This window comes from Uloborus diversus, chromosome 10 (genome assembly GCF_026930045.1).
Source record: "Uloborus diversus isolate 005 chromosome 10, Udiv.v.3.1, whole genome shotgun sequence".
Classification (NCBI taxonomy): Eukaryota; Metazoa; Arthropoda; class Arachnida; order Araneae; family Uloboridae; genus Uloborus; species Uloborus diversus.
The window spans coordinates 18,800,402-18,815,288 of NC_072740.1; the positions used below are offsets into that span (position 1 = coordinate 18,800,402).

Sequence of the window (14,887 nt, forward strand, 5' to 3'; positions counted from 1 at the left end):
AAGCAAACTTCTACAGTATATCCTACACACAAAAAATGACTAAAATGCAAAAAAAAAAAAAAAAAGAGAGGAATGAAAAATTTGCAGATATTGCCCAATATATGCCCACAGCAGCATGAAACTGCAGTATTTGGATGCTAGAAGTGAACTATTAGGTATATGATTTAGTTCTGCATCAGTCCTGGCTCAAGACAGCAAATTACGAATGATGTATCTTTTAGCAGTATATATTTTAAAGTGCTACCAATGAATATTTTTAATATATTTTTCATGTTAAGTATAGCTAGTACAATGTATTCTTGCAATTCAGTGTGAAATAAATGAGCTAAAAGTTGTATTTAGTTTAGTAATTTGAGGTTTTTTCATGTTATCTGAATTGAAAATTTGTACTAATTTCAATTAAATATGTCTTCTTTAGTTTTTAATTTTTCCGGTAGAACACTAAAAGAGGGAATGAAATTGTTAATATTAATTTTTACTGATGCTTCAATATTCGGCATTTCAAACATTTACATTAGTTACTTATTACTTCATAATTCTTAAATCGAAAATAATATTTTTTAAACAATACCTTATTGTACTACTATTATAATTATTAACTTGGCATCGACAGTTCAAAAACCTCTTTTATAAATTAATAAATACAGCCTGAATTTTCTGTCCAATGAATAAATTTTCTAGAATTTACTACATATGTACCTATATTAAAAAAAACTCCATGCTTCAGAACATTAATGTTTTAAAATCTAGATTATGTAATTAATGTAGCATCTCTAACAGATAACAGGAACAAGGAACGAAATAAAAGCAATTCTTTAAATAATATAAATACAAGTGCACACTAAAAGAAGACTTGATTTATGCCAGTATGCTTCGTCTTGAGCCCATACTGCACAGAAGAAAAATGAATTAAAATATTGACATACTACAATGCAAAAAGTGATGATTAAATATTCTTTTCAATACCAAACAAATTCTTTAAAATGTATAAAAAATAAAGGTATAGAAAATGAAAAGGAAAATATTATTAAACCATACTTTTGGGCATGAATTAAAATTTCACTAGTTTAAATGCTGCTGATTGTTGACATTTTATTAAAATTCTTACATTTCATCAACATTGTTCAACATTATAAAAACTGCAAAAAGAATTACTTCAATGCTGTCCTATTATTGACAATCAAAAATTCACATCCGAAGAAGAGACACTAATGAGTCCTAGCATTTCAAGATCCAATGTGGCCTCAACTGGCAACAATTAATCCATACTGTGACAGAATTTTAATATTTGTCATAAAAGCATGCTAACTCTTGAAAATGAAGTTATTTAAAAAGTTGTACAGAGGAAGGATATAAATTTTTTTTTAATTTTTTCCATGCCTAATGAGGCAAGCCCACATTGCAACACCAAGATTGAGCCTTCAAACTCTAGAAAACTTCTGGAAGAAAATTTTCCCGCTTGTTCATAATTCAAACATAAAATAACAGTCCAACAGACAGAATATTGGAGCAAAAGTGAGAGTGAGCAACCATATGGTCAGCGAATCCAAAATATAATTGCAATTTAGTTTACAGTTGCACCAAGTGACATGACACCATACTCAATTGTATCTGCTGAATGCATCTCAACTGTGTGATTGAAAGTACAATATGACCAATAAATATTATTTTCCATCACAATTCAAGACCAGCATTATTCAACCTTTAACTGACCTCATATACTGATGCAACATCATGTGGTCTCATTGACACATGGAATCAGTTAGCTGTGTTTACTGCATCAATGTTTTTGGTCAGGAAGTGGACTCAGCAAAAGTTTTAAATACATTACTCGGCAAAAAACTTTCTCTAAGAACTTTCAGTAAAGTCAATTAAACATAACAAAAGCTCATTAAATTTAACTTAGTGGAATAATAATGAGTAAGGTTTTTTTCTTTTCCAAAAAATAATTCAATTCAAAATTCAATTAAATTAGTATTTTTGTTCACTTTTGCTGCGGGGGTGCGATATGGTCCCAATTGCAATACTGACATACTATATGCAAACAAAGCCAGAGGCTGAACAACGGAGAACAGGTCACAAATAGTGTTAACAATAACACAAAGATGATTTTACACATTGATTTAGTTTTTAAGAAGGCTTCAAGCAGTTCTTGAAAGTTTCCAGCATGGAAACTTTATCAGTTTCCTGCATGGCTTGCAGATGTAATGCACAAGTCTGACAAACAATGTACCCAGTAAGCAAAACATCTTGCCTCAGTACTGCATTAAGGTTGACATGCAAGAAAAATCATCTTGCATTAATGCTGCCTCAATGTTGTTATGTTACTTCATTTATGCTGTCAGCAGGCTGCCACAATATTGACTGACAAGGTGTATGCAGCATAATATCAGGAAAATATCAAGGTAGGCTGCTTTTGTAATATTGCATACGTATTGATATGACAGGATAATATCAAGATGTTGTCATGACAGCATGAAATCAAGATCTAGGCAAGATGATCTTGCTTTTGTAATCTTCCATACGTATTGATATGACAGGATAATATCAAGACGTTGTCATGACAGCATGAAATCAAGGTCTAGGCAAGATGATCTTGCTTTTGTAACATTGCATACGTATTGATATGACAGGAAAATGTCAGGATACATTGACATGACAGTATGAAATCAGCACGTTTGCAAGGTGATTTATCTATTTATTTATTTGTATTATTTTCACTTTAAACTCGAGAATTTAAATTCATTCTTTAATTATTTCTGTTATTCTTCAAGATAGTTTTCTAGCCTAAGAATATTTTCTTAAAGCTGACATCTGATCGGAAATTCATATAAAGGCATTAATAGTACTCGCAATTCAATTTAAAAAATGGAAGTTTCTTCGTTTTGCATAATACTTGACTTATTTTTTAAATTCATGCTTCTAATTGTATTATAAAGACATAAAATGCCTAGTTAGGAATAATTGCGGAAGTTTTTATAACACATTTAGGAGTAATGAAAGCAAAATAATAAATAAGTAAATAAATACAATTAAGTACATTTCCAAATGGATGTCAGCATTGAAAATATCCCATTGACAAAACACATGAATTTATCTTAAAGAATAACATAAATAACCATTGAATAAAATTAATCTTACTCATGAGATTGAAGTGATAATACGAAATTCTGGGCTTCATGTCCTTTGTTTCAAAGTCTAGGGACGAAAAAAGTTATTTTCCGCCATTTTTAACATTGATCGCACATCGTCTGCGATATGACTTGTTTAGTACTATATTAATAAACAAATGCAGTTATCAGTCATTCATAAGTTATTCCTAAAACAATACGATTCTACACTAATAACTAAGCAACTAACTTAACGAAGCCTAAAGAAATGCAACGCCACGTGCAGCTCCTCTGAACCGACTGAATCAGAGGTCGAAGGAGAAAGATGTGCCAGCAAAGCGAGGGACGCTGAGTAGAAAGAACTGTGCGCATGCGCAAGTACCAACGAAGGTCCACCTGTTCTATTGTGTACTAATTACCTTGACGGCGACAGCATGAAATCAAAATCATCTTGACGGTATCAACATGTATGCAATGTTGTTATTGTAAGGTAATATCAATATTGATATTTTAAGATGAATGCAATGTTGCATACGTGTTGTTATTGTAATATTGCTTTTTAATCTTTATGCAAGCTTTATGCAGTATGAAACACGCCAATATTGACGCCGTCAGTATAATATCAAGATCTGTCAAGGTTGATGCAAGAAATTTTGCTAGTAGGGTACAGATCACCAGCCATGCTAGAAAGCTTTCATCTATCATTGTGTTGCAGGGAAGGATTGGGGGGGGGGCATTTACCCCTGGCAGCAGCATATCTATTGGGCTACAAAATGACTAACAAATTCATGTTTTAAAAAAATTTCATTGATATTAAAAACAACATTTTGAAAACATCACCAAGATAGTCCAAAGTTGGGGTTTCTATTAGTACAAAGAGTATAGTAGAGAAAAAAAGTATTCTTTTTACAGGCACAACTCTTAGGTTAGTGACCTAAATAATAAGATTCTATGAAAATGAAGTTGATGATATCACAATATATGCATATGAGCATTACAATTTCATTAAAAGTATAAAAGTGTAAAAATAAGGATCATGTTGAAACCAAATAGACTTTTTCTACAGTAGGATTAAAAAAAAAAACTTTTTTGGGAAATTTGAAGTTGATAAAAAGATACTCCTACAGACCCACATACACCACAAATTTATTTTTATTTAAATTAAAAGATATTTAGGTAGACCGCACAAGGCCTAAAGATTATAATTTCCTACCAAAAAAATTCAAGATTTTCAAGCACTTTTATGGCTCAAGACAAATTAACTCTTTTAAACCATATAAAGTGCCTAGTGTTTGAATGCTCAAAAATTTTTCTACATTGAAAAAGGGGTTTTACAACTCCTAAACATGAGTATGCAATAATTTTAAAATTTTCTAATTGACTAACATTTTTTCAATCATTCACATTCTGGTTATTTTGAATTATTTTCAAAAAGCTTTCAGAAATTGCAAAAAGTTTCTGCATTCCTTTTGTTTAGAATTGGAATTAGCTGAATAAGTTTCTAAATTTTAAATAAAAAACATAAATTTTAGTATAAGCAGGGTTGCAGTGACAGGAGTAAATCAACCTCCAGAACCCTTATTTTTAAGTAATAGTGCCAATCCCACATAAGGACTATTAGGAGAGGAGATAAGGAGTAATGGTTAAGTTGGTGGGAACATATTGGTGGTATGAAATTAATAATTTGAATAACACAAGTTCAGCTAAGAAAGAGTGTACAGCATTTCAACTGTTTGTCAACACAATATTACATGTGCTTACATTTACTAATGATTGCAGTATTTTCTCGACAATTCTATGTAAAGTTTACAAAAACCATCAACATGGACATTAAGATATTTTCAAAATTAAATTCCAAAGCCCCTTGAGTGGTAAACTTTTCTAATTTTTCAGGAAAATATGAGAATGTGATACTTGCCTTGTTGGAGTATAAGGAGGTGGAGGTGGAATCATAATCCCTCGAGTAGTGCCTGTTCTACTTGATGACCTGATTAACACATGAAAAGTATTTCAATTATTAATAATAAGAAAAGCTAAAGAATAAAACAATACATAATGTCCATCCATCTTTTGCTGAATAATTAAATAAAAGCTGAATTATTTTTAAATAATAACTTATCTTTAAAATTAACTTAAAACAAATTTGAAGGAAGACAAATTATAACATTTATTAAGATATTACATAATTTATAAAACTAATTAAAGAAAATTATTTTTATTAAGAAAAATACTGAAGATTTCTTTTAAATCAGAAGCAGATAAGTTGCAATTAAAAAACTTGTTTAATAAATTCCATAATCTAGAGGACATAACCAGAATAATTAGTTTGATAAAATGCTCTGTACATAAAAAAGATTTTCTAAAATATATATGTTGATAATTAAAATGCAACCCCATTCGCAATTTGGAAACATGAGACATTCAGTACAAAATCTAAAATGCTGAGACATGCACAGAAGCTGGACAAATACTTTGCAAATAGGTTTTGAATACTCTTTTATAAAACCTCTTTACAAAGCCTTTACAAAACCATATAAATTAAGTTGTTCGCTTTAACTATGCTTATACAGCAAGAAATTGCTAAGGAACTGACATTTGAAGATGAAATAAAATTAAACCAAAGTATATGCACACATTTTTTTTTTTTTTATCTTTAAGTTCTTAAAAGGCTATTTTAGTTACAGTAATTTGCTGATTAGAATTCAAATGACAAGAGAATATCTTCATCAAAATTACCCTAGTACAGGAAGCAGTTTTATCTGTTGTCCTTTTCTATTGGAAACAAGCACATTAACATGCTGTTCAACAGCCAATCTCACAAGCAAGAGCAATTCTCACACATTTTGAAGTTTTGCAACCAACTTTTCCAAAATTCAGCCAGCAGGATTCACTTCCTTCTCAAGGCACTGAATATTTTTGGAAACATTTGATACATTACTCAATTTATCATATTAATCTTATATTTAGCATCCCAGAAGCATGTTTCATGCCATTTGACAAATGCTCCCCCCCCCCAACCCGTTCTGAAGTTATTGCTCTGATAAAAAAATTATAGTAAGCTGAAAACCAATCATCTCTCTAAAGGCAAGACTAAAACTCATAGAAAGCCATGACAAAAAAATTCTTTAACAAATGATGACACATCTTTATTTACATTTTAAAAACCATTGTTCGGTAACTCGTTACCGCTCAGAGCAAGGTCTTCTGCTTGCTCCTCCCTGATCCGGCATTGGATTTTAGTATTTATATTTTTCAAAAACTCTGAAATATACTTTGCTGTCACGTGATGCAAATGCCCCTCCCCCCCCCCCCTTCTTCATAGTGATGTTACTGTGTTTGATAGCTTATTTAAAAAAATTGCCAGGATTTCAATATTTCTATTTTTCAGAAACTCTTAAATGGACTTCTGTGTCACCCCCTGAAGAATGTCAGCTGGTGAAAATGTCCCCTGTTGTGATGCTACAGTGATTAATCGATCAACTATATAATTTAAAATATTCTATAAAAAAACTCTAATTGATGTGTCTGCATTTTTCTTAAACTCTTAAATGGTTTGGGAACACCCCTAAGAAATATCAGTTTGCTCAAAAATCTCCCCCCCCCCCCCAAGGCTTACTGTGTTTAAGAGAGTAAATATAATGTAAAATATTTGGGGACATTTTCAGATTTGAAGTATTCATTTCTAAACTCACAAATCCATTCAGGTGTCCTGTCCAAACAGAGGTGACTTTCGGTTCAAAATCCCTCCCCCCCCCCCAATGCTATTGCGTTTAATAGAGTAAATATATAATGTAAAATATTGAGGAAATTTTTCAGAATTGAAGTATTTATTCCTAAGCTCGCAAGTCCATCGGGGGTGGGAGGAGCAGACCGCCACTACCATCACCCTCCATAGTGACACTGCTAATATATTTCTTAAGCAGTGTTCCAATTCACTGCGCAGAAAGGGGTGAATCGGAACACATGTCAAAGTCTTTATTTGTAACAATTTAACCTATAATGCAGCTTTAAAAAAAAAAAAAAAAACAAGTCATATTAATGGGGAGGAGGTAAGGAAAAAAAAAAAAGACACACAAAATAACTTTCAAACAAAATCTTTATTTTTCATGTAAGTAAATGTAGGAAGTAAATAAAGATCCAAATTCATCCTAAAAAAGAATGTTCCTAAATTGAGAAATATAAAGAAATATCACATATTGAATTTTTCATGTTGTGTATGAAAGTTATCATGTCCCTGAAATGAGCAGATATGCTCTCATTTGGCTAAAGTTTCCTTTATGACAGCTTCTGGAAGAAACGCTGCCTCCTCCTCTGTTTCTTAATATATCCAGCTATTGGATACCCCTTTTGTAAATTTCTCCCACACATGCCTCATTGACTCATTGCTTGGGTACAGGACTTTGGTTAGATAGAGTTGGCATGAGTTGTTTTGCCCCAGAAACATTGATGAGAGTCCAAAATGTGTCCTCCTCAGAAGTTGTAGACAATATGAGCTTGCAGTTTTTTATTATTTTTTATTTTTTTAATAGAGTAATTGGAGTTAAAATCTTCAGAAAAGGCTGAATCGTTTATTTGGTTTATTTTCATTTTATTCTTTTTTTTTTTTTTTTTTGTCTTTTTAAAAGTTTTGACCAAAACTTTGGTTAGCTATTTATACATACACTAGAGTAGTCAGCTTATGTCTTCTGAAGGGAGGGGGTAGGGGTTACAACAGAACAGATCCATACATACATATAAGCTAACAGACTAGGATTGGCAAAATATGGCCCTAAAACCAAAGCTTCTGTGAGGATTTACCTCCTATCCTACAAAAAAATTCAATATAAAAACAGTTTCAAACTAATGAATGCCTTATTTTTAAATTTATAAAGCTTTTGTTTTCTGTCTTGCTCAGAAAACAGACAGCACATGAACATCAGTCTGAATAATTTTATTTCAGAAAAAAATAATGAAAAATATACAATGCATTGAATGCAACAAAAGACATATCTGCAAGCAACATGAATAACATTTTGCTCTAAAGCTCAAAAAATATGCATATGATGAACGCATATAAGAATATTATTTCATTACCTAAGAGTACAGCCTTTAGAAAGAGTCACTGAAGGACTGTTTGCATTAGAGCATGGAAAAGAAGAAGCTGGAGTTGAAGCAGATTCAGGCAAACTATTTCTCTTCACTGACAATCTAGAAGCTTTAACTGATGCATGTTGTAAAGTACTATAATGATCCATTTGTAAGCTAAAAAACATAAATAATTGAATTTTTCTTAGAAAAAAACTTCAATTAATGCTTTTCTTTGCATTTTTTTTTCATATTCTTGTGTAGATAAACATTAGCTAAATCAAGCTACTTTGCATTAAATATCTAAATTTAAAAATAGAGGAAATTTAAAAAAAAAAAAAACTTACCTATTAGAATCCCCCTTCTTCTCTCTAGGGAGGAACAACACAAATCAAAGGCAGAAAACAACAGCATGAAATCAATTTATATAAACAAAGAGTAAATTCTATTGCAATCTGCCTCTCAATTATTATTTTCTGTTATTATTTTTCAGTTTTATTATAATAACATTTTACTTATCTAGGTTTTAATCCACAAATCTTTACAATAAAATAAAAAAATATTAATAATAGTGATAAAATTCTTACAAGTGAAAACTGGAATACTATGATTAAAGTCAGCATTTTGAATTGCAATTCAAAAGAAACAATGAAGAACATCACATTCAAACTTTTCTCCCAGAAAAAACATCAGAGGAAGTGGGTGGAAAACTTATATGGGACTTGGAGTTACCAAGGTAAAAATAAATCAAAATGCATCTCATCAACTAAAACAGTATCAATGAGAGATAATTTTAAAAGTTTGGAGTAGTAAAATAAAGGAAGAAATGAGTCAAGCAGTAAAATGTAGAGTTTTGTGGGTCTTCCTGAAGGGGGAAAATATAAGGAAATGTGGGGGCAAAGTGAAATGGTTAAGATAACTTACCTTTTTCAAAATGAACAAATAGGAAATTCATTTTTAAAATTACTGTGCATAAAGAAAGAATAATCTATTCAACAATAAAACTGGCATTAAAATATTATTTTTCACTTTTTACAGTAAATATGAGCTTTGAGAAAAAAAAATGGAACATTTACACTTTGCCTTATGTAAGGGGCAAGGTGAAAAAGAAAATATATTTTCTATTTGATTATTAAAAATATTTTTCATCAGATGAATAAAAAACAAATGAAAAAATAATGAAACACTAAGCAAATTAATTATTTTATTTATACGTGAAAAAAAAATAAAAAAGGAAAAAAATAGTGAATTAATATGAAAATAAGTGAATGAATAAATAAAAAGTGAATATATAAATGAAGGAATGAAATGAATTTGTGAATGAAGTGATTTAAAAAATGAGTGAATAAGTGAATAAAAATAAGCTACTTCACTTTGCCCCGCCCCCCCCTCCCATGTACTCGACATTTTATTAAATATTTAAAATAAAAACACACTGAACATTAACTAAATAAGTACAGCACTGGAAATCAGTAGGGCTAAAATTATATTTAAAATGTTAATTACAAAAACTTAAATCATTTTATAACCCTAAAAATTATTTTTGATAAACCACAAAATAGTACAATATGAAAACAAATTTTGAAAATGACTTGTATTATTAACACCTTGATCTTTAGGGCTGTTTATTTTTTGGCTGGAAACAATTATACAGTTAAGAACATAGTTAAACTATTGCTAGAGTGGTTGCACTGCAAACTGTGAAATATTTTACCATTCCTCTTTGCCCAGCTATATTCTTTTAGGTAATTCATTAAGGAGATTATAACCAAAGAGGAAATATAATTTCACAATGAAATGTTATAATGATAAACACTACAGAATTAATTACAAACTTGGATTTATTCACCACCCTTGAGAAGATAAAACACTGAATGCTCAAATAAGTTTTGTGCACATTCCAAAATGTACTTATGATCATCCACACCCAGCGTTTCTTTAGCTTATGTTCCCCAGAACCCAGGTTTCATAGAACTCACTTAAGGGTTGGCAAAACTTAGTCTTTTTTTTTTAAAAAATATCAAGCTGGTCATTAAAAAATTAACAAAAATCAGGTCTTAGAAAAGCTTTTAATCAGTATCTACCAAATGAACAGCAGGGAAAATATCAAACTGTGGATTACAAAAATATTTAGCGCTAGTAGACAAACTTTGAATATGAAAGTACAGTAATATGTAATTTTGATTGATATGACATCTCAATTCATCCCTGCAACAATAAAAAAATGTACTTAATGTGGGTATTGGAATTTTGGTGCAGTTTAAAAGCTGAATATTTTCAATCAGTTAATAATTACTTTAGTTTACTGTGTTATGTGAAAGTTGAACATTTATAATCATTTTGCAATGACCAATAGCAACTCATTTCATTCTAATTTTAACAAGAATCAAAGACAGGCTACAGCAAAACTTTTATGGTTCAAAGGAAGTTTCTAACTACACCATAAGTAGTGTTGGAACTTTTACCACTTGCAACTACATGTGTGAAATGGGGTTCACAATGTATGAGCCCACAAAAACAAATACTGCAACAGACTTTAAGTGACCTGAGAATTCAATTGTCATCTATTCCATAATGTTCATTCAAGCTACTATTGTAGAAAAACCAGGTGTTTTGCAAAAAAAAAGTTGATGTTTAAAAGGGTTCAACACCAAAGAAGTAAAGAACCTGATAGATGCAACGTAAAATAAATTTTTTTATAAAGAAATATGTATTTTGTACATAATCCTTAATCAATGACTTGATACTTTTTTGTTAATTTAAGTAAACTGATGATTCTTTTGATGATTTAACCAAACTGACAACTTAAATATGATAGCAGTTAAATCATGTGGTAATACATTTACAGTCTAAACTTCACCAGGTACAAGATAGTAAAATCAAAAATGCATATTTATATTTGTAATGCATTGGGTTTAAGCAAAAAGTTCGTATCACATATGTTCTAGCCCTAAGTGTGAAAAAAAAATGTCTAGAATGTTTAACCACAGTACATTAAATTAAACTTATAAATCAATACAAATAAAGTAACATACTTCCTTCTGTGATTTGATAAAAATGTTGAAACAATAACCATATTAAAAGGCAAAAACTTGGACTCAGTTGTTTAATAAGAGCATTTCCAAAAAAATGGAAGTCATGGGTAGGAAGGGGTGTAAATCAATATAGTAAGGCAAAACAAAATCAATAAAAATTTGAGACAAGAATTTTGGTAACAAAAGTTTGCTTTTCAATGAGCAAAAAATGAGCTGCATAATGAAAAGAAAACTAATATAAGTCAGCTATTCTGGAAACAGGTGCAATTTCTTGTCATTTGTTCACAGCAATCTTAGAAAAAAAGGTTTGTTTCTTTTATTACTAGATGCATATGGCTTGACAAAGGGAATTCTGAAACACAGTTTTTAAGGACTTAAAAAAAAAATAATAAATAACAACAGAAATGTGACTTGTTTATTTTCCACTGATAGCAGTGCAAAAATCTTTGAAATGATATCTTACTTTTGAAGTTTGATGAAGCATTAAGGAAGTTATGGAGTACCATAAAAATAATAGCTTCGAGAACTTATGTATATACAAATTACCATTTAAAAATAAGCTTTTGTTTTCTGATTTCATCGCAACAGCATAATTATCTTTTCAATCCTGCTCCAAATGAGGTAAGATTATATATTCATAGAGATTTAGACAAGAATTCAGCTGAGGAAGATGAGTCATTCACTACATCTTCTGGAATATGGGGGTATTGATCCCATGCCCTTCGAATAATTAGCAGAACAAGTTAACCAACTGAGCTAATGGGCCAGCTCAGGATTCTATACACTAAAGCAATGCGTAATAAAACAACAAAATAAGTTTAGAATATTTGTTTTAAAATTTACACCGCAATTTACCAGGTAAAAATAAAGGTTTTGTTTCCTGATTTAAACATGAAAACTTTTGGTTGGTCAGAACCCTGCAATGAGTTTAGATTATATATAGTCATGGAAGTTTGCATCATAATTCAGCTGAAGAAAAGAAGTCATTAAAAAAAATGCTTTGGCCGGATTCAAACTCCTCCAACCAATTGTGCTCTAACCAGCTGCGGCACCTGGTCTCCATTTTGGGATGGTATGGATTGAAGTGCTGCCTAATAAAAAGCAGAATAAATCGATTTTTCAACACAAAAACCACATTGAGTATTTTTTTAAAATTTTTCTTCGAAAGTGCCGAAATTTTTTTGATGATGCCTCACTTATGAAGTTTGGTAAAGAATTGAAGGAGTTATAGCATTCTCACAAAAAACGCCTTTGAGAATGTTTTTCTTTCATTATCATTTATTAGTCATCGTCTGAAGAACAAAAAAAACAGGCATTCAACAGTGCTAAGTAATACCTATTCATGTGGAGGCTCAATATAAGTAGTAAAATGTCAAGATCTGTCTCTTATCAAAAACTAAACCACTGTCTCTAATCAAATTTTTCTTTAATGGTCTGCTTAGACAGACTAAAAAAAAAAAAAACTGAACAGTATCTCTAAAATATATTTTTACAATGCTTCAAGCATTTCAATATGAAATGCTTTATTGAATACAATAAAATGTTTTTTTGCACAGTTGCCTGTCCCAGTATTTTGTGTCATAACTGTCTAACAGTTATAAGTCTTTCAGAACCACTAGCTGCAAATGGCAGCTCAAATAACATTCAGTTTTAGTAGCAGTCTTCATAACTTTGATAATAAGATAAGAATTTTGTGTGTGGAATTTTTTAAGCTTCCTGATTAAGTATATTTAATATTAAAAAAAATAGGAAAATTTATGTTTCTCATAAACATCTTTATGAGAAACATGATGAATTACTTTCAACATTATTGGTCATTTTTTTTCTTCTAATGCTTACATTAAGTGAACCTTGGCTCAAAACACGTAAAATTTTAACAAAGAAAGCCATATTTTATGTCCTGCCAGCTGAAGTAGGTTGAAATGTTATTGCCATGGAGATGAAATTATACTAAGATCACCGTTTCTAATATTTTAGATGCTTGATAATTTGAAAGTTAATTTTTTTGTACGAAGGATGTTTTATTCTATAAGTTTAATCGAAATTTATTAGAAAAATTAGCTGATGAATATTTTAAAAACTTTTCCATACTTTATCATTTTAAGTTTAATTTTCAAATAATATATTTCATAAATCGTTAATTAATCAATTGTTTCATGAATCAGAAGAAAACCAAGAAAGAAAACTGCATTCACAAAACTTGTCCAATTTGCAAATTTAACCAATTTAACCCTACATATCTCCAAAATAAATGAAGATGTTTTGTGAACTTTTGCAGTTTAACAAGAGATATATATTTTGTCTTTCTAAAATATTTCAAACTGCAACCCTTGAGAAAATTTAAAAAGTGTACAAAGCAAAATAACACATTTCTGAAGAATCGCTCAAGTGAATATTTGTATGTTTCAAAATACCAAAGTAAATCAACTGGTGCTATTTCTAAGGTATAGATAGCTGAATGGCACACGATAAATATTAAAAGCACGATAAATAATAAATACTAAAGTAATGCATCAAGGATAACATTGTAACATGTGACTTAAAACATAAAAAACCCCTATGAAATAGGGCCAAAACACAAAATTTTATCCACTGGTGCTATTTCCAAAGGTGCTATAGTTTATGGTTGTGATATAACAATTTCCATAAGGTTTAATCATAAGGAGTAAGTGTGATTCAAAAAATAAATATAAATACTGAAAATTCATTTTTTTTTCTTTTTAAGTACATATCATTGTAATGGCAGAGCAGTCTGAGATTAGCAGCACAATTGACACTATTCTATAAACAAAATTGGTTTTCAGAATAAGTGTTAACTCTCAAATCTGAAACAAGCAGCTTGGACTTTTGATATGAGCTTTTAGATAGAATAAAGTATAATTCAATTCAGTATTTTACATAAAAAATAAAATATAAACAATATGAATTCAAAACATCATAAGAAGTCATAAATATTGATATGCAATCATTCTTTTGATTACTTTAACATTTTTAACATTTCATTAAATTTCCAGATGTTTTTGTGCATTTTGACTTTTTATGGTTTCAATGTAACAAGTTTCATAAGGATTAATCATGTGGCATAAGTGTGATTAAAAAACAAAATACAGTTTACTTTTTAAAAGCAGATTCAAAAAAAAAAAATCGAAATGTTCATGTTTCTTCCTATAGAAAACAAAATAACGTAATCTATTTTATGTTTTAAAATGTAAACACTTGAGAAAGTTACTTACACTCTATCTCTACTGCAACACATGATGCAAGTTAGAGCAGATGACAAAATACCAACTATTGCTGAAGGAATAACAATTGACACAACGAAATCAAACACAAAATCACGACGAGGAAGACTGCTATAAGGAGGTGCATAATCGTCACTTGTTAAGGAAATGGATGAATATGGATTATCCGACCATCCATGACTAGATTCAGATTTTCCTTGATTAAGCCCAGATAACTATATGAAGATAATTAACCAAATTAGATGACATATCAATAAAACAGAGTAATCATTAGTTTGAAAATTTAAATAAATTTTTGAAATGCAAATAAAATAAACTTGGGATAAAATTTCTATCAATAACAACAGTGCTGCAACTCACTCATACTCAATAGAGCAAATTGAAATAGTGATCAATAGTTTTGAATGACAAAAAGTAAAAACAAATTCACAGAACC

The 14,887-nt window shown here is 30.1% G+C and overlaps 1 protein-coding gene across 1 annotated transcript in view; it reads right to left on the bottom strand.

Annotated features, from left to right (window-relative positions):
* Positions 1-4,991: 4,991 nt before the first annotated feature.
* LOC129231679 (epsilon-sarcoglycan-like) overlaps positions 4,992-14,887 on the bottom strand; it is a 28,461-nt gene continuing 18,565 nt past the window's right edge. The window contains exons 6-9 of the mRNA XM_054866042.1: positions 14,443-14,666; positions 8,522-8,545; positions 8,184-8,351; positions 4,992-5,097 (exon numbers count right to left, since the gene is read on the bottom strand). Of these exons, the coding sequence (XP_054722017.1) occupies positions 4,992-5,097; positions 8,184-8,351; positions 8,522-8,545; positions 14,443-14,666 (522 nt within the window). The remainder of the gene's footprint in view (positions 5,098-8,183; positions 8,352-8,521; positions 8,546-14,442; positions 14,667-14,887) is intronic.